Source organism: Rattus norvegicus, chromosome 11, assembly GCF_036323735.1.
Source record: "Rattus norvegicus strain BN/NHsdMcwi chromosome 11, GRCr8, whole genome shotgun sequence".
NCBI classification, from domain to species: Eukaryota; Metazoa; Chordata; class Mammalia; order Rodentia; family Muridae; genus Rattus; species Rattus norvegicus.
This window is the reverse complement of record NC_086029.1, coordinates 40,113,986-40,134,060: the sequence shown is the minus strand read 5'-3', so window position 1 is coordinate 40,134,060 and position 20,075 is coordinate 40,113,986. Positions and strand designations below refer to the sequence as shown.

The following is a 20,075-nucleotide window of genomic DNA, read 5'->3' as shown; positions in this document are numbered from 1 at the left end:
TAAATTAACCTTTTGGCAGTCATGGCAGAAACTATTTTAAGGTCTGGTATACTCGAAGATATTATTAAAATAGTTCTGTAAAAAGCGTAATAAGAAAGTTTTATTTATCTTTACTGTTGTGTTGTGACCAAACTTTTAAGATCCATCGAGGGGAGTCGTCGGATGCCTCATTGCTATTCCTGGAGTTGCAGGGCGCCTGCTGCGCAGAGAGGGTTGTGCTTGGCGATTGCTCCCTGCTGCTGGCCTTGCCTTTGCTTTCACCTTCGTTAGTTGCAGAGTGTGTGTGATTCAATTCTACCTGTGGACCGGCCGGATGGCTCAGGGGCACATGCTCTTGGTGTCAGTCCCAGCAACCCGAATTCAGTCCCTAAGACCGGCGTGGGGGAAGGAAACTGCTTCCCTGGTTTGTTCCCTGATTGCCAACTCTCTCATGCACACACGTGTGCACTCACACATGCACGTTCACTATGTCGTGGACACATAGGCACACATGCTAAGTACATGTGACATAGCGTTCTATGAGTTTTGAAAGGTGTTTGTGGTGGGGGTAAAGATACAGAAATTAGGTAGCTGGTAGAAAGTTAATAAAGCATGTATAAATAAAGAAAACAATATAGAGGTGCCAAATGTGTAGCTTGCCTTTTCTGTGCTCTAACTTGTTTACCTCTCACATTTAGAACTGTCCCAGAGGAAGAGAGAGAGGCTAAGTTCCATAGAGTTGTAACATGCTCTTTATTGGCCCTGAAGAGATTGCTCTGCTTCTTACCTAACAATGAGCTCGATTCTCTGGAGGAGAAATTTAGATCGCTGTTGTCGCAGAATAAGTTTTGGAAGTACGGAAAGCACAGTGTGCCTCAGGTATGCTAATAGCTTCCATTTTAAGGCTTCTTTCTGTACTGATTGGCTGCATTCATGCTCATGGCTATTGTTTGTGTTTATAGTCGAGCAAACCCGTCCCTGTGGTTGGTCCCTCAGGGCTCACTTGCTTGTATCAGACTGGAGCTGTGTTCACTCCTGTGTTGTTGAACTGACATCCATGCTTTACCAGGTCCGTCTGTCACTTTCTTATGTAGTTGGCGTCTGTCTCCTGCGTGCTGTCATTAACAACATGCACCATTACGGCCAGCTCTCTTTACATTCTCTTAATGGCAGTATGGTCTGTTCCTTAGTGTTTTCACACATTCATGAGTCCTGCTTAAAATTTATTAGGATTCTTTTTTTTTTTTTTTTTTTTAAAGATTTATTTATTTATTATAGATGAGTACACTGTAGCTATCTTCAGACACACCAGAAGAGGGCATCAGATTCTATTACAGATGGTTGTGAGCCACCATGTGGTTGCTGGGATTTGAACTCAGGACCTCTGGAAGAGCAGTCAGTGCTCTTAACCTCTGAGCCATCTCTCCAGCCCTTATTAGGATTCTTAAATCTGTGAATCGAGATATTTAATTGCCTCTGAAATTCTCAGATGTTGCCTTCAGATATTTCCCTCATTTCATTCTTTGGGATTGCAAGTAATTATAGATTAAATGTCTGTGTTCTACTTTGTATGTCTCATGTGTTTTTCAGTTTTCTCTCTGTGTGAATAAGTTCTTTTATTCAGTTTTCTACTTCACTGATTGTGTTTAATCTACTTGTTCCAGCCCATCCTTACTACTGAAACAAAACAGCCTAAGTTGGTTAATTCAAAAAAGGTAGAAATACATGGTCTCACAGGTATTGAGGTTGGCTAAGACTCAATGGAGGGGTTAAAGATGGCTCAGTGGTTTAGGGCTCTTGTTGCTTTTGCAGAGGATCTGGGTTTGATTTCCACCAGCCACATAATAGCACACAACCATGGGTAACTCTCGCTCTAGGGGATCTACCACCTCTTATAGGCTCCACCCTTAGCTTGTGGCCCCTACTTCTTGCATCAGGTATTGCATGGTGCACATACATCAGTGCAGGCAAAACGCTCATACTGTAAAATAAAATAACTCTGAAAGTACTTGTTAAAAGACTAGATACATATTCTAGCAGATCTTCTATTAGGGATATTTTTTCAAAGGTGGGTTGTTATAGCTAAGGTATTACTACTGTGAACAGACACCATGACCAAGGCAACTCTCATACGGACAACATTTAATTAGGGCTGGCTTACAGGGTCAGAGGTTCAGTCCATTAGCATCCAGACAGAAGTATGGCAGCATCCAGGCAGGCATGGTGCAGGAGGAGCTGAGTTCTACATCTTCATCTGCTGGCTGCTAGGAGATGGCCGACTCCCACGTGGTTAGGAGGAGGGTCTTAACGCCCACACCCACAGTGACACACTTCCTCCGACAAGGCCACATCTCCAAATAATGGAGCCAAGCCTATTCAAGCTACACAGAGGTTTATGCTTCAAAGATGGGTTCTCGTCACCGTACCGTTACCTGTTGGAGGACATGGAAGCGGGCAGCCTTGCTCCATCGAGCCCTCTGTGCAGTTACTGTCTTACCGCTCTGTTTTACTGGTGCTTTTGTTTGCTTTGTTTTATTTTGTTTTTGTTTTTGAGGCAGCCTCCCCATGTAACTGGAATTTTCTGTAGTTCTGGGCTTGAACTCCCAGAGATCCACCTGCCTCTGCATCCTGAGTACTGGGACTAAAGACATTGCCACTATGTTGAGCTTTCTTTTGTTAATTTTTTTAAAGATTTATTTATTAATTATATATAAGTACACTGTAGCTATCTTCAAACACACCAGAAGAGGGCATCAGACCTCATTACAGATGGCTGTGAGCCACCATATGGTTGCTGGGATTTGAACTCAGGACCTCTGGAAGAGCAGTCAGTGCTCTTAACCACTGAGCCATCTCTCCAGCCCTCTTTTGTTAATTTTTAGTTGCATTTATAAAGGTAATGTGCTCAAGACCTAATTATTTCTATATAGCAATTAAGTTTTAGCATGTGAACTGAGTTAGTGGGAAACATTAGATGTAACATTTCCCCCTACCCCCCTTGAGCTTTAAATTTAAATGTATTAGATTAATACATTTTTGTTTGTGGAATTATGATTTTTCAGATCTACGGTCTACTATCTTGAAAAAGCATAGAACACTTTGTTGTTGTTGTTTGTATGTGTAGCCCAGGTTGTTCTGTGGTTTGATCTGTAGACCAGGCAGTGTGAACTCAGAGATCTGCCTGCCTCTGCCTCCCGAATGCTGGAATTAGGCTCTTTAGATAAGCACTTTTAATGAAGATTGTAGATGATTAATTTTAAATCTTGTATTTTGCTATGCTTGCTTTTCTTTTTGTTCATTGTGGCTAATGTTTTGAATGGTTTGAAACTCCATTTGAAGGGTTCTGCTATTAAATAGGGTTTCTATTAAAAATTATATCTTTGCCTTGCTGATCCCGAGTGTCAGGTTTTCAGGTTGTTATGTCTTAAGATGTAAAGGTTATTTTTATATAGTGCCTTCAGTTATGCCAGGAGGAAATTGTGAGCAGTCGCCATTCAGTGCTGCCATAATTAATTGTGTCAGGTGTCTTTAGGCCTGCATTTCATTCCACTTTCCTGTTCTTTCAGGTCCGCTCAGCGTACTTTGAATTAGTTTCTGCTTTGTGCCAGCATGTACCCCAGGTGATGAAGGAGGAAGCTGCCAAAGTGAGCCCGTCTGTCCTGCTCAGCATTGATGACAGTGACCCTGTGGTCTGCCCAGCTCTCTGGGAAGCTGTGCTCTACACGCTGACAACTGTTGAGGTGTGTAAAGGAGGCACCCTTCCCTAAATGCCACATGAGAGAGAGTGCATTATGTTGTCCTATCTAATAAAACTCCCTGGAAAAATGCTAAAATTTGTTCAACGTGCTGGACTGGGCGTGAATGGCACAAGTGTTATGCTCCCTTCCAGACGCCTTTCTCCTTCCTTGTCTTTCCTCCCCCCAGTTTGCTGTTGCTGTTGCTGTTGCTGTTGCTGTTGTTGTTGTTGTTGTTGCTGTTGCTGTTGCTGTTGCTGTTGCTGTTGTTGTTTGAGATAGGGTCTCTGTACATAGTCCTAGCTGTCCTGGATCCCGGAACATACTCTGTAGACCAAGGTGCCCTCTAACTCACTGGCATCCACCTCCAGAGTGCAGAGATTAAAGGCATGTGATGCCACATTTGGCTTTTTTTTAAACATTCATGTACGTTTTCCCATTGAGGATTTTGGATGTCCCTGGGGAAGCACAGCGATGTTGAGTGGTCTCTGTGCAGAAGTGCTTAAGTTCCGCTTGCCTGGTTGTTGTGCCTCTGGAAGGAGTTCTCAGTCAGATATGTTTATTTCTTTAAGAAAGCAGTTTTTCTAGAAATGTTTTCAATAATCTTCCTGTTAGCATAGCAAATATGTGATTGTTAAATGTACCATTTAATGTTTGGAGTTTTTTTGTTTGTTTTTTGTTTGTTTTTCTTTGTTTTTTGTTTTTTTTCGGAGCTGAGGACCGAAACCAGGGCCTTGCGCTTGCTAGGCAAGTGCTCTACCACTGAGCTAAATCCCTAACTAACCCCTTATTTTTTAATTTAAAATAAAATATTTTAACTGGTAAGGCATTAAAATCCCTCACTACAATTAGAAAAATATTTTAAGACAGGGTCTCTGTCATTTTGGCTGGCTTGGAACTCAGATGAGGCTGACCTTGAACTCACAGAGACTCCTTGCTTCTGCTTCCTGGGTGCTGGAGTTGAAGATGTGCCTTACCCTGCCTGGCCTGATTTTTGTTTTTTTGTTTTTTTGTTTTTTTTTTCTTGTTTTTTTTTTCCGGAGCTGGGGACTGAACCCAGGGCCTTGCGCATGCTAGGCAAGTGCTCTACCGCTGAGCTAAATCCCCAACCCCATGATTTTTGTTTTTTTAGAGGCAGATCTTCCTCCATCACAATAGCTGTGTGGGCAGCCTGTGTATGAAGCCTCCCAAGTGTTGGGCACATCCAGGTGCTCTGCCACTCCCTGCTTGATTCTCATTCTTGAGATTTGCTTTCTGGTATCTGTGAAACACATTTACCATTTTTAATTACTATTACAATTTTTTCTTTTTTTGTTTAGGACTGTTGGTTTCATGTAAATGCCAAAAAAAGTGTGTTTCCCAAGCTGACGGCCATGATCCGTGACGGTGGCCGTGGCCTTGCTGCTGTTATTTATCCTTATCTCTTACCGTTCATCAGCAAACTCCCTCAGTCCATCACAGAGCCGAAGCTGGACTTCTTCAAAAACTTTCTCACCTCTCTAGTTACTGGGTAAGCAAACACATTTCTTTTTACTTTAAAGATTATGTTTATCGTTTATTGTGTGTATCACGGTGTATGTATGCATGTACACACGCACATGTGCACGTGTGTCATTGTGTGTGTATGCATGTATGTATGTATGCGTGTATGTATGCATGTATGTATCTATGAGGTTTGAGGTGCGGGCTGTAGGAACCTCTCCTGTCTTTGTCATGTAGGACCTATGAATTGGACTTGTGTATTCAGAGTTTGCGAAAAGTGCTATGACTCACTGAGCCATCTTGCCAGCCTAAATCCTATTTTTAAAAGGAAAAGGAATTTTTCTTGCTTTTATTTTCATAGTTTTCCTTCTTGTTTGAATTTCACCATTTTTTTTTTCTTCTGTTTGTTAAACACTTAAAGCTTTCAGAGAGATGGGAATGAGGGAGCAAGGCAGAGTGCTACAGTGCTGTGTAGGCTGCACTGGGCTCAGAAGAGCCTCAGGTTCACTGTCAGCCTCTTAGGTGGCTGGGACTATGGGACATGGATTGTAGCCAACTCCCTTCTTTTTGTGAAAACTGTCAAAGCTTTTGTGGCAGTATCCAGTACAAAGATAAATTCAGTTAAAAGTGTCTAGATGGAAATAGACCATATTCTAAATGAGTCATAGTATTTTTATATCGTCAGATCTAGATGCCCAAATCCATGTTAGAGCTGTTAAGGACTTGAGATGTGGCTCACCTGCTTAGAAGCATGGGTAAGGTCCCAGGTCCCATACTCAGGTTCCAAAAAGTTACTTTAAAGTTTAACACTTTAAAATGTCTACCGCATTTGTCATTCAATGAATGACATGTATACTTTATTATGATCAATTATGATAATTAATAATTACAACTAAGTATTGTGATTAATAATTAAATATTAATTGGTAATTAATTATAGGTTGCATTTTAAGTGTCACAATCTCTTTCATGTTTCATCTTTAATATTTACAGATTGATTGACACATAAGCAGGAAATATGTCTTACCTTAGGTTTGAAAATAAGTTCTTTCTTTTTCTAATTCTTGACTTTCACAGTCTTCACAGCTGTAATATTCGGTTGCTCTTAGTTTTTAGTTCGAAGAATCTAATGTTAAGGTCTTTATTCAGTGCGACTCCTTTTTCCTGCTGTGTGTAGATCTGAGCTCTTCTTTTCTTCTGGGAGAGTAACCCTCGGTTATTATTGCCTAGGCTGTCAACAGAGAGGACCAGATCGAGCTCTGCTGAGTGCTCAGCGGTCATTGCGGCGTTTTTCGAGTGCTTACGGTTTATAATGCAGCAGAACCTAGGTGAGGAGGAGATGGTGCAGATGCTCATCGGTGAGCAGGTACGTTTGCACGCCATCCGTGCTGTGCACATAGATAGAACTCACCGGGTCCTCCTCACCCTTTGGCAGTTAGCCTCCCAAAGGATTTCACTTTGAAATTTACAAATTGAATAGTACATTTCTGACTGTATAAATAACAATTCTGTACTGTCAGTTGTTATCGTAATACCCATATACTAATTTACCACATTCTGTCTCTGGATTTAAATCCCTGACTTCTTTAGAAAGAGACAGTGCAAAACAGAAGTGGCTTGGTGCTTTTGGCGACGTGTAGTGAGGTTTCAGTTATTCAGTAATAATACTCTTGTTATTTCTAAAGTGCTCATACGCATTTACGCCTTTATGAATTTGACTCTGAGATCCGTGAGAGAGCAGGCTCTATAATTATAGAAGCCTGTATATTTGATATTATCTTAGATATTCTCTCTCTCTCTCTCTCTCTCTCTCTCTCTCTCTCTCTCTCTGGTTTTTCGAGACAGAGTTTCTTTGTGTAGCCTTGGCTGCCCTGGAACTAGCGCTATAGTCCAGGCTGGCCTTGGACTCAGAGTTCAGCCTGCCTCTGCTGTGCTGGGATTAAAGGTATGTGCCACCACTGTCCAGCTGTCTCTCACTCTGTCAGAGATTTTGTGGGTACTTGTGGGGTGTGAGTATAGGCACCTGATGGTCTAGATGAAGGATTCGGGTCCCCTGGAGCTGGAGTTAGAGGTGGTTGTGAAGTAGCTGTAATTGGTGCTGGGAACTGAACTCCAGTCATCTACAAAAGCAGTACATACTTTTAGCTACTGAGCCATCTCTAGCTCCATTACCATCTCTTATCTGCCTGCCTGCCTGCCTTTTTTCCTTCCTTCCCCCCTCTCCCTCCCTGCCTCCTTCACTTCCTTCCTTCCTTCTCTCTCCGGGTTTTGAGAGGGTTTCTCTGTTGTCCTGTCAGTCCTGGAGCTCTGTAGAGCAGTCTGTCTGTCAGTCCTGGAGCTCTGTCGAGCAGTCTGGTTCCATCTCTCGCCTTTTTAATTCAGGAAAGATATTCTAAGTCTTTGCTGCCTAAGTGCTCCAATTATTTTTCACATGATTTATGGTTTATTATTTATACAAGGTCTCATGTAGCCCAGCCTAGCCATCAGCTTCCTGTGTAGCCAAACTATATATGTTAAGGAAGCCGAGTGATTCCACTTCCCAAGGCTAGAATTACAGGCATACACCACTTCATCTGCTTCTAATCTTGTATGTTTTTTGTATCTTTTAATTAAGTGAGGAAAATGCAAAACCTGATCTTAGAAAATACAAAGAAAACTGGATTGTGAATTATGGTTGAGTATATCATAAAATTGAGGTAGAATAGAGTGAAAGTGTCAAATTTTTTGAATGAGTGGAAAATAGTTACAGTTTTCAGATGTATGAGGGGAAAAAGTTATTACCAAATAGGAGGAGAGAGAGAAAGTGTGTATGTGTGCGTTCATGTTTAAGTGTGTGTGAATGCCAGAGGATGACTTCTTGTGTCATTTCTCAGGACTCCACTCCTTTTGCTTTTTGAAGAAGGCTTGAAATGCACAGATTTGTGTGCTGCCAGTGAACCCAAGGATCTGGTCTGATTGGGTTTTTTTTTTTTTTTTTCCTTTAACATAGATTTTGGGGATTGAACTGAGGTCTACATCCTTGCTTGGCATGCACGTTACAGCCTGAGTCATCTCCCAGGTCCTCAAATAGGATACTTTATAGTGCTTTAACCTTGTTTAAACTCTCTTGAAAACAAAATTAAAAGTTTGTACCTTCTCTTTCAGTTGATCCCATTTATTGATATAGTTCTCAAAGACTCAGGACTGCAACACGGGCCGCTGTTTAACCATTTAGCAGACACGTTGAGTTCTTGGGAAGCCAAAGCAGATGTAGAACAAGACGCCGAAACTGTTTACAACCTGGAGAAGGTTCTGCTAAGTTTCTGGGAAAGGCTGTCAGAGATCTGCATTGAGAAGATCAGTGAGCCAGAAGCAGACGTGAAGTCTGTTTTGGGTGTATCTAACCTAGTAGGGATCCTTCAGAAACCAGAGAGCTCACTGAAGTCAAACAGAAAGAGGAATGGCAAGGTCAGGTTTGTCATCGATACACCTGAAGCTCCTAAGGGGAGTGAAAAATGTGTGTCTTCAGAAGGAGAGAACAGCGAAGGCTCTGAAGGAGGAGGGACTGGGTCCTCTCTCAGTTACAAATCTTCAGACGTAGTATCTCCTCTAAGGAAAAAACCTCTGGAAGACTTAGTCTGTAAACTTGCAGAGGTGAGCATTAGCTTTGTCAATGAGCAGAAGTCAGAGCAACACCTGCAGTTTCTCTCCACGCTGCTTGATTCCTTCTCCTCAGGCCAGGTGTTTAAAATTCTCCTTGGTGACAAACAGAAGAATATTGTCAAAGCCAAACCTCTGGAAATAACCAAACTTGCAGAAAAGAACCCTGCAGTTCAGTTCTTATATCATAAATTGATAGGCTGGCTAAATGACAGCCAGAAGGAAGACGGGGGCTTCCTGGTGGACATCTTGTATAGTGCTCTCCGATGCTGTGACAGTGACGTGGAGAGGAAGGAAGTCTTGGATGATCTAACTCAGGTATGACTCACCTAAGGTTTCAAACGTTTTTAGGATGGGCGATAAGGATGAGCATGCAGCTGTAGTGTTCCTGGCTGGGCTCTGAGCGTCAGTCTGAAGACAGCATGCTCTCCCTGCTAGCTGGCCTGCCACACTGAGGCAGCTTGTTTTGGATGTGGGGAGCTTCAGTCATGTTTTCAAAGCTTGTGCATTTGTCCTGTAACTTTGTAACTTTGTCTTTTTCAGGAGGACCTGAAGTGGAGCTCTCTTCTTCGGGTCATTGAAAAGGTATTTTAAACCCCCATCCCATCCCCTTTCTTTCTTTTTCTATTTCTGTGTGCAGATAGAGAAATTAAAACCACAGTCCTACTCTCATGCTGACTGTAGTGGTGTTTGAGAGAGCACATTCTGACTGTTGTCAATTCTAATGAGAAACGGATCTGAAAAGGCCAGTTGGTTTCTTAGCTGATGATGCAGCATTGAGTGCAGTACAGTATTCTAAAGGGCTGTGAGGTTTCTTCTGCTCTCCGTGGTCTAAAGTTAAGCAAGCGATTCTAGCTCTGACTGCACACATCTGCACACACCCTTTTTCCTGTCTGGAGGGCTGTGCAGGATGCGAGAATGTTTCAGCCTTGTGCAGTTTACCACTTGATTACATAAGAAAACTGATAATAAAGGAACCAGATGAAGTCAAAGGATGCAATTCAGAAAAATTTAAAAAGGCCTTAGTATTCTTTTCTTTTTGCTTTTTTTTTTTTTTTTTTCTTTCTTTTTCGGAGCTGGGGACCGAACCCAGGGCCTTGTGCTTGCTAGGCAAGCGCTCTACCACTGAGCTAAATCCCCAACCCCTAGTATTCTTTTCTAATGGTGATTTTTAAATGGCATAACTAAATTCTCAACTGTAGATGTTTTTGATGAACTTAAAAAGACCTCCTCCTAGAGTGTATTTTACTGATATTTCTATTTCACCTGAATTTGTGTTTTTCTTGTGCTTTTTTTTTTTTTAATGTGGTAGTCATAAATACAAGACAAAATCAGTTATCCTAGTAATTTCTTTCCTTTTTTTCCTCTTTGCTCTACTGGGGATTGAACCTAGAGCCTCTGACATGCTTAGCAAGCCTCTGTCACTGAGCTATGCTTCAGTCCCATTGTATGTCTAGTAGACATCAGAGGTGATCAAGTATACTCACACTGTTGCTTAATTTTACAAACTTTTTTTATTTTGCGAAAGTACATTATGGTTGTTAGGGAAGCTCAAAGGTAGAGCACTTGCCAAGTGTGTTTGGAGTCCCAGGTTTGATTTGTACCAGTACAAAAAATGAAAAATTAAGTAGACGAACTCCTTTCACTTGTGTTTATAGAATGCCCAGTTTCACCAGTTGGTTTACCTTTTACAAAATGTAAGTGTGGACTGGTTTTTTTTTTAACTGTTTACTGAGAATTATAGCTTCCAGGCACACAGTTTCTTTGGTTCGATCAGTATTCTGTAAGCAAGCTCCATGAAGAGCTCGAGGGGCTGCTTGAGAAGCCTTGAGTCAGAACAGGGAGAGTCAACCATAAAGACTCACTGGGTAATGGTGCCTGCTGAGCCTTGCGGCCTGAGCTCGAGCCCAGCGACTCACATGGTTGAGGAAAGAACAAACTCTTGCAGTTTGTCCTGTGATCTTCGTACTTGAGCCGTAGGTCCTGTCTACACACATACAATAAGTAAGCATGTCTCACACATGCATTCACACATTGATGCGTGCGCGCGCGCGCACACACACACACACACACACACACACACACACACACTCTACAAATGTAATTTTTTAAAAGTAAGAAAAGAAAGAATAAATGTATAACTACCCACTTGATGTCAACTGTATCAGCCTGGTCATCTAGGACTTATGTCTGTTTAACGTCTTCCTGACGTAGTGTTTGTAAGGTTCCAGTTCTCTGGGCTCCTGACACTTCTGACTGTCCTGGCTTCTTACAGCTGCAAAGAGTCTTTCGCTAGCTGCGCTGAAGCACTGCAACTCTCATGTTCATGTCTTACTAACTTGAGGGTCATTTTACTCTACCAGGAGGGAAATCTGAAAATTAAACCTGTTGGTTTATAAGTTATGAAGTGGGCCCCAGTTGGTTGAGAGACGTCAGAGATTGTAAGGCTAGCTTAATGATAAGGCTTAGATTGAAATTCTAGCTCTGATTGTCTATACTTTTTTAATATAAAGATAAGCAGTTTTTAGTCACTACCCAACGTGCACTTGGGTTTTCTTTTTTTCCAGGCTTTGAAATGAACCAAGTTGCAAATCCTTTCTTCTCAACCTTTAAAGCAAAAGAAGCCCTGGGAACATGGATCAGCATGGTTTTGGGGGTGGATTTACAAGTTTTTCTCTCTCACTTCCCCACTCAACAAAAATAAAAAAGTTACATTAGATACTTGGCCTTAGGTACTCTGTTTCAGAGACTCTGGGGAAGTAAACCCCACTGTTAATATCGAAGAAGTAGCTGGCCATTATTATTAATTGTTCCTTAATATCAGAAAAAATTAATGAACAAAAATGTACCATTAAGAGGCCATTTATTTATAAACTATCTTCAGAGTTCACTCATTGTTCATTGAACATATCTTCAGGATTGGTAGCAGGCATCAAAGAAGTTCAAAACAGTTTTTGTTAGCAGGGAACTCAGTCTTATTGGAAAGACAAGACACACACAGAGATGAAACATTTGTATAATAGTACTTTCTAGTAAGTGCTTTAGACAGTCAGAGACAAGTAGTTGGCTTGGGCAGAGAGAAGAAAGTCTATCTTGGACTAGAACGGATGGGGTGATCTTGAAAACCAGGTGGGATTGTATGGGTTTTGATATGTGGGGATCTGTGTGGTTGGGGTAATGTAACAAAGCTGGGGAGTGATGTCACTAGGGTCACTGAGGACAGGAAGACAGCAGAGAGAGAGCCAGGACCAGGGGAGGGAAGGGAGCTAGTAGCATTCGCATACTAATCCAGACACATCTTTTGATCTGGCTTCTAATCTTTAGTTTTATGGTTTTTAGGCATGTTCTAGTTCAGACAAACATGCTTTAGTAACTCCTTGGCTAAAAGGCAGTATTCTTGGAGAGAAATTGGTTGCCTTGGCAGACTGTCTTTGTGGTAAAGACTTGGAATCCACAATATCTTCCGAATGTCACTCTTCCGAACAGTGGACTCTGCTAAGACTGGCACTGTCTCAGCACCTTAAAAACGGTAGGGATACAACTTGGCTTTCTAGCAGGGTTGATAATCCTTTCTACCTCCTAGGGGGATTCCATACTTTTAATTTGAATATTGTTGGTAGAGATAAGACATGTTTTCTCAAATACCTTATATTTGTTATAAATACTGTGTTTGTTACATGGTATTACTCAAGATATATAATGTTATTCATTTTGATTTCTAATTCTTTGAAATAATAACCACTGTTGAATTTTATAGTCCATGGCTGGGTTTTACTCAAAGTTTGCTTTTTATTCTTTTTTTTTTTTTTGGAGCTGGGGACCGAACCCAGGGCCTTGCGCTTCCTAGGCAAGCGCTCTACCGCTGAGCTAAATCCCCAACCCCAAAGTTTGCTTTTTAAAGCTTGAGGGCTATCACATGTTAGAGGCATGTTGACTTTCTAGATGTTTTTGCTGTTTAATATAATCACATTTTCTGGTTTTTGTTTTTGTTTTATTTGTAGATTACTTGATTGGAGAAGTGTACGTTGCAAGAATTATTGTTAAACTTCATGAAACTTTATCCAAAACCAAGGACTTCTCAGAGGCAGCAGACAGTGACTCTTCAGTGTCTTTTGTCTGTGATGTGATCCATAGCTTCTTCAGCTCAGCAGGAGGAGGCTTGCTAACGCCCGCATCCGAAGACTTGTTGTTAACTCTCTTTCAGTTATGCGCCCAGAGCAAAGAACGAACACACTTGCCAGGTAAGAGCCTACTGCTCAAGTATTTGGTTGGGAATCTCCGGCTCTGACCTTCATAGTGTAAGTGCCCGGGCTTTTTTACTTGGATCGTCATGTGTTTGTCAGTTTAAAGAACCTTGAGAAAATATTACTGTCATATTTTTAGCTAAAAATAAATATAACCCAGCTAAAAATAAATATGTAGATGATATTTCTACTGTGCATGTTGATATCGAGGCAAACAGTTTGCGAGGGGCCATACTAGAGTCTGAGCCTCTTCTCTCTGGAGCACTGACAGGACACTTCATTTCTGTTAGGATTACACGTATTTGTTTGGTGTGGCCCTTTGTTGTCCACCGTGAACTGTGGAGGTCGGAGGACAGCGAGGAGGTTGTCCTTGCCTTCTACCCCATGGGTGTCGGTAGAACCCTCAGGTTCTTAGGCTTAGGGCCAGTGGAGAGCTCTGCCTGCCTCTGCCTCTCTAGTGCCCAGATTAACGCTGTGCACTACTGTGCCTGCTGTACCCCATTTCTCAATGACTCTATTTCCTTACTTATAAAAGGATAAGACTACTAAGATAGAATCTCTTATTATAAAATGTGTTTAGTCTTGATTATGAAAAATGAAATTGAAATTGCCTTGTAAGGACTAAGATTTTGCTCTCTGTATTCAAGTTTATCTGAGAAAGGGTCGGAACAAAAAACAAATATTGATGAGGCCTTAATCCCAGCACCCGGGAGGCTCAGACTGGAGAGTCTCCATGAGTTTGAAGCCAACCTGGTTCACATAGTGAGGTCCAGGCCAGCAAGGGCTTCCCAGGGAGACCCTGTCACAGAAATGAACAACTACTAAGAATGCCACTGCTGGGTAGCTCTCTTCCCTATCCTTTCTAACTTTTCTGTTGGAAAAGATAACCTGTGACAGGACACCTACTTTCAGTAAGGAAATTCAGACTAGGGAACATAGCTACCTTATCATTTTGCAGTATTATGGTACAGGCTAGCTTGCATTATTCTCTGAATATGACAGTTAATTTCTTTTGGTGATAAGTTTCATTTTATATTTTGTTTTAAAATTAAAACATGTTAAAGATCTCAGATCTACAGCAAATTTGTTTCCAATGTTTTATTCTAAAAATAGTTTATTCGGTGAGATTACAAATTATTGCTAATACCTTGGTTTTTAGATTTTCTGATCTGTAAACTGAAGAATACTTTGCTTTCTGGTGTAAATTTATTGGTCCATCAAACTGCAAGTACATATGAGCAGAGCACCTTTCTACGTTTGTCTGTTCTATGGCTGAAGGACCAGGTTCAGTCTTCAGTTTTGGATAACGAGAGGTAACGTTTTGTGCACAGTTGCACGGTGTCTTTTGTACTGTCTCCTTCTGGCTATGGGCGTGCATGCCCATACTCTTAGCCCTCAGGCGGATCACAGATTTGAGGTCATTCTGGACTATAGAGTGAGAATCTGGTCTTAAAGAAGAAGAAAAAGTTCATGATTAGTGAGTTCTAATCTGTTTAAGACCTTTACAAAACTAGACCGTCCAGATTTTTTTTTTAAGAAATTGTCTTAACATTATTCATTTAAGTTGTCAATAGAGCAGTTATTTACCTGCTACACTATCTGTAGTCAGTAGCATGTTGTGATATTATTCTGTGTTAAATATTTTGGATTGTTAACTGTGATCTTTAATGGCCACCATACTTACCAATTGTACTTGGTTGTTTATTTTTAAGATAATGGGTTATAAGAACATTTACATAGCTGTCCATATAATGAACTTGAAAACAATGTATGTAGTGTCTTTGGGGTTAGGTAAAATATATACTCATCCTCGTATCATTCAGGAAGGTAGTCGTGTTTCAGACATTCTGTATCTGAAAACAGGCATCTACTCCATCCTGAGATAGAAGCATCACCTACTCTCACATCATAAATGTGAGATTGAACCCTAGTTCTGAGTTTCTGTGTCTGAGGTATGGTGGGCAGTAGGAAAGATCTCGTCCCTTTGTCTTTCTGTGCTCAAGTGTGCTCTTTCTCTAGTTGGGTGTTTAGTGAGTACTAGCTTGTTAAACTGCTTGTACCCTAACTACAGCACTTCCTTGCATTGGTTTCAGTCTTCAGGTCCTCTTGTCTGCTGTTGGAGACTTGCTGAGTACTCTTGTAGAGAGTGAGGACACTTCTCTTCTTGGAGTCTATATTGGAAGTGTAATGCCCAGTGACAGCGAGTGGGAAAAGATGAGGCAGTCTCTTCCTGTTCAGGTGTGTTGAATGCTGCAGTATGGATCTCATTCTGAATTGCTGGTCCGTTCAGCTGTCAGTCTTTTTATCCTGGAGTAGAAAGGATAGTTAAGAGGATTTCGTGCATTGCTCTTATGTCTCTGAACATTAATAACAGTTTTAGTGAGAATATGCCTTTTGATACTGGTATCAGCCTCATGTAAAGAGGAATAAGGTCTTGTTCTCTTAGGGAATCCTAAAGAAATGTGCATGCTGTTGACTGCGCCAATACAAACCAAGCTTGTGAACTACTGCACTTTTATGTAGACTTCATAGTCTAGCCTCATGTGAACAAAAGACACTGGATGAAGAGTGAACAGAAATTGGACATCTATAGATGAGCAATTTAGAATATCTAATGAATTTGCATTAATTTAATGTATTCTATTTACAGTGGTTACACAGACCTCTTTTAGAGGGAAGGCTGAGTTTAAATTATGAATGCTTCAAGACTGACTTTAAGGATCAAGATACAAAGACTCTTCCCAACCATTTGTGCACTTCATCATTATTGAGCAAAATGATCTTAATTGCACAGAAAAAGGAAATAGTCCTAGAAAACGATGTCCTTGAGAAAATATGTAAGTATCTGTGAAGGTTCAGGTAGACACTCTAGGATCTAGTTCAGTGTTCAGCATAATTTGAATTTTATTTAAACTATTTATTTTATTCAAGCTGGCACAACATCAGAGTAAGGAGATGCTGGGTCCCATGCCCTGAAGAAAGTAGGAGTGATGTCAGGATTGTGAAGGTTCTCTTGGGTTGGGTGTTGAACATATGAATCATTACACACATGGCTCTCATTATTTTACTGCCAAGTAAGGACTCAAATGTTTACTCTCAAGATTTAGGCCTCAGCTTATTTCCCCATTCATTCGTATGTATGTATGTCCTGTACACAGTAGTATTCATTTGAGAACTACATGCATTTACATGCATTTGAGAGAATAGTTGTTCTATGAAAGAAAGGTGAAATTTCATTTGACTACTGAATGACATTTAATTTACATTGCTATCTCTGTCCAAACAGAAGATTAGAAGTTGGTGATTCGTCCTTGTTGTGTTAAGCTGTTGTGTTATTTGTTTGTGTGCGTGTAGGTACTCCTGGAAGCCAGGAGACCATTTCCGACTGCCATGGAAGCTAGTGTTACAGGCGGTTTTGAGTGGGTTGACATGGCTGCTGGAGCTGACCCAGGCCTGGTGATGGAGGTGCAGCAGTCGCCTTTAACCAGTGAGCCGTCTCTCCAGCCCCTTTCCCCACCTTTTTTTTTTTTTTTTTTTTTGAGACAAAATCTCAGCCTGCCTTAATGTAATCATTGTCATTTTTCTCAATGATTGATTGATTTTTTTGAGATAGGGTATCAGCGTATAGCTGTAGCTACTCTGGAGCTTGCTGTGTAGACCAGGCTGGACTCAGACTCAGAGAGATGGACTTGCCTGTGTTCCAAATTGTTGATAGTACAGGACTGAGCTACTATTTCTAGATAAGGGATACTTAGTCTCCTTTTCAGCTCTCAGTTAAATACAGTAATTGTTTTTGCTATTTAATGAGTGTTTGTTACCCACATGTGATTTTATAAAGGTTTTGACTATCTCCAGGCTAGAAGAAACCTGTGATTGGGACGTTTGTGCTAGATTCTTGGTCCTTTTATCCCGACAGCCCTCAGAGATTTCATGCAGGGCACTCTGTTACTGAAGACATGGTTACTTTTCGTTTGTTGGTTTGAGACAGGGTCTTACTATGTGCCCTGGCTGGCCTGACAGAGGGCTTCTGTGCTCCCCTCAAGTGCTGAGATCAAAGGTGTGCTGCCACACCCCCGTGTTTGTAGGGTACGTTGGTTCCTGGTTTTGATGAATTTGCATGAAGCTCTTGTCTAAGGTCGTGGAACCTCTTAGGCTCCCCTTCGCCCCCTGTGTTTTTGTTTTTTAAGATTTATTTTTATTCTTAAATATGTGTGTGCTATAGGTAGGTACATGTGAATGCACATGCCCTCAGGCCAAAGAAGTTGGATCTTTGGAGTTTGGGCTATAGATGGCTGTGAGCTATCTGACATGGGTGCTGGGAACCAAACATGGCAAGTTCTCTTAACTGCTGAACTATCTCTCTTGCCCTTCTTTTTTTTTTTTTTTTTTTTTTTTTTTTTGTAGACCATCCTGACTTTGAACTCACTGAGATCTGCCTGCCTCTTCCTCCTGAGGAATCAATCCCGTCAGTCCTGGCAAATTGTAGGTGTGCTTTATGTCCACTTTTGGCCCAGTTTCTTTTACCTTTTATAACTTGATGGGAAGACTACAGTAATAGCTGGCTGTTTTTTAATGACTAGTAAGTTCAGAAGAGGAGTGGTATTTGTTTTGATATGGGGCCTCATTAGGTTACCATATTGGTTTCTAATATGAGGTGGGAGACACCTCGGGCTCTCTGGTGCTTGGGACTATAGTATAGGTACATGACCCTACATCCCGGACTTAGGGTTAGGGTTAGGATACTGTTTTATGACAGACAGCTGTTGTCACTTTCTTTATTCTTTCAAATCTCAAAGCAATTGGAAAACCAGCTGACAGCTGTTTTTATGAGTGAATACAGCTGTTAGAATTGGGTGGACTGGTGAAAGTACTTCAAGGGCTAGCCACCATGTCTTCTGTAGCCCGAGAATCTACATGGCTGTGTTTTATAGCAAGCAGAAGTAAAAGAAGAAGTAACAAATACCTGATGGGAGTAGCAGACAGTTAGCAAAATGTCATCACACTGAGCATTCACAGCATCCAGAGAGTAAACAAAGGCAACATCTTCAAATGAGCTTACAAATACTTAGCAGAAATCAACTGGGGAAACCCAATTGAGGTGTTTGAGCCTTGGGCAGAACAGTGTCTCCCCAATAAGGCTTGCATAGAAAAGAATGAATAGCATCAAATAACATCATCAAAGCAGGCACATAAAGTCAATATCCACTATCAACTCAAGGAGAGACCTGGGGAGGGTCTTCTTGATCCTCCATGGATGAGCAGCTACTGTCCTGTTCCCACTGCGGGCATTTTAGGGTGTGGGACAAGGACAAAGAGTAATTGTGTTGTGGAAGCAGATTGCTTTCTCCTCGCCCTCACCGCCATGTTTTCAGCACCCTCCACTGCTCACCTGCTTTCTCCTTGATAGAGTTAGAAAGCCAGCTTGGCCCAGGACAGGAGTTTTGGAGGAGACAAGGGAGAGCCTGAGACTCAGCTTTCCACAAGCGTAGCTGACAGTTGGGTCAGCACAGGGTCTGTACGCTGGGCTTTAATAACCGACTTGTGTCCATTCTGTTAGGTGCGGAGCTGCTGTATTCACTGCAGTGGTGTGAAGAACTCGACAATCCGCCATCTTTTCTAAGTGGATTTTGTGAAATGCTTCAAAAAATGAATATAACTTACAGCAACTTGTCTGTACTTGGTAATACTTCTAGCCTCTTGCAGCTTTTATTTGACAGGTCAGATTCCCTTTCAATTTGTTTTTAAATTGGCTTTCCCTTCTATAAGATGTAAGCCCCATTTGTGCTTTTGTTTAATCAGAGCATTGATCTAAATCCCTTTTAATAATAGTGTCTTAGTTTGGGTTTTATTGCTGTGAAGAGACACTGTGACCAAGACAGATCTTCTAGAGGAAAACATTGGGGCTGACTTACAGTTTCAGAGGGTGGGTTAGGCTACAGTTCTCACAGCAAGAAGCAGGACAGCGTGCATGCACACTTGGTGCTGGAGAGGAGTTGAGAGTTCTACACCTTGATCCAAAGCCAGTAGAAGGAGACTGTATAACACTGGGCACAGCTTGAGCATAGGCGACCTTAAAGCCTGCCTCCACAGTGACACACTTCCTCCAACAAGGCCACACCTCCTAATAGTGCCTCTCCCTATGGGCCGAGCATTCAAATACATGAGTCTATGGGGGATGAAGACATTGTTTTAATTTGTTACATGTGACTGATCTTCCCATTGCTTTCAAATTAAATCTGTACTTTCATTGTACCTGTAACTTAGATGTTTCTTAATGTTGTAGCTATGAGTTTCTCTTCCAGATGAGGAAAATGGATTATACAAAATGGGAAGGGGAGAGGGAGAGCTAGCAGCCCCCCTCTGCATTTAATAATGCTTCTTTGTCTTTCACTGAGACTCAGTTATTCTCTGTGAGACAGCCTTTTCCCAGATGTGGCTTCTGGTCTTCAAGTTAGGTGTTTAAGGGCATCTCTCCTATTGGATCTTGAGGTACTTTGCTATTGCCTGGGAGTGAGAGCTCAGTTCCCATTGTCCTTAACTCCCAGTCCTTTGGGTAATTAGTGGCAGTTGAGTTTGAAGTTTTTAGATGACTTTGTGACCCAGATTTATTTAACTTTCTAGAAGGAATCTGGATAATCAGTGTTTTAAAATCTTAACAATTTTCAGAATGATCGATCCAATCTATAGCTATATATCTGTATTTAACACTCATTTTTGCCTCTTCTTTTAGATCTAGAAAAAATGGCACACTTTGGTCTCTTATTATTGCTAAATTGATCCTTTCCCGAAGTATTTCATCTGATGAAGTAAAACCATATTATAAGAGAAAAGAAAGGTATTCGTAATTATGTTTCCACTTGTCAGTTTACCATTATAGTGGGTTACTTTGGCCGTCTGTGGTCAGCAAACAGTATAGTGATCAGAGAAGCAAGGTTTGGGAATGAGGGGATTGAATTAAGGGAGATGAGAACTAAAGACTGAACAGACTTGAATGGCT

General features: G+C 41.3%; 1 protein-coding gene across 2 annotated transcripts in view; it reads left to right on the top strand.

Moving 5' to 3' along the window:
* The window catches only part of Ltn1 (listerin E3 ubiquitin protein ligase 1), a 56,991-nt gene that overhangs the window by 13,099 nt on the left and 23,817 nt on the right, over positions 1 to 20,075 (top strand). For both annotated transcript variants that reach the window (XR_005491012.2, NM_001024235.2), the window contains exons 6-18: positions 678 to 858; positions 3,546 to 3,719; positions 5,033 to 5,223; positions 6,426 to 6,561; positions 8,340 to 9,152; positions 9,378 to 9,419; positions 12,174 to 12,363; positions 12,836 to 13,075; positions 14,238 to 14,391; positions 15,172 to 15,316; positions 15,729 to 15,915; positions 18,636 to 18,795; positions 19,809 to 19,913. Coding sequence is in view for 1 of the 2 variants with exons in the window: in NM_001024235.2 (NP_001019406.2) it covers positions 678 to 858; positions 3,546 to 3,719; positions 5,033 to 5,223; positions 6,426 to 6,561; positions 8,340 to 9,152; positions 9,378 to 9,419; positions 12,174 to 12,363; positions 12,836 to 13,075; positions 14,238 to 14,391; positions 15,172 to 15,316; positions 15,729 to 15,915; positions 18,636 to 18,795; positions 19,809 to 19,913 (2,718 nt within the window). In the remaining variant the exon portion in view is untranslated. The remainder of the gene's footprint in view (positions 1 to 677; positions 859 to 3,545; positions 3,720 to 5,032; positions 5,224 to 6,425; positions 6,562 to 8,339; positions 9,153 to 9,377; positions 9,420 to 12,173; positions 12,364 to 12,835; positions 13,076 to 14,237; positions 14,392 to 15,171; positions 15,317 to 15,728; positions 15,916 to 18,635; positions 18,796 to 19,808; positions 19,914 to 20,075) is intronic.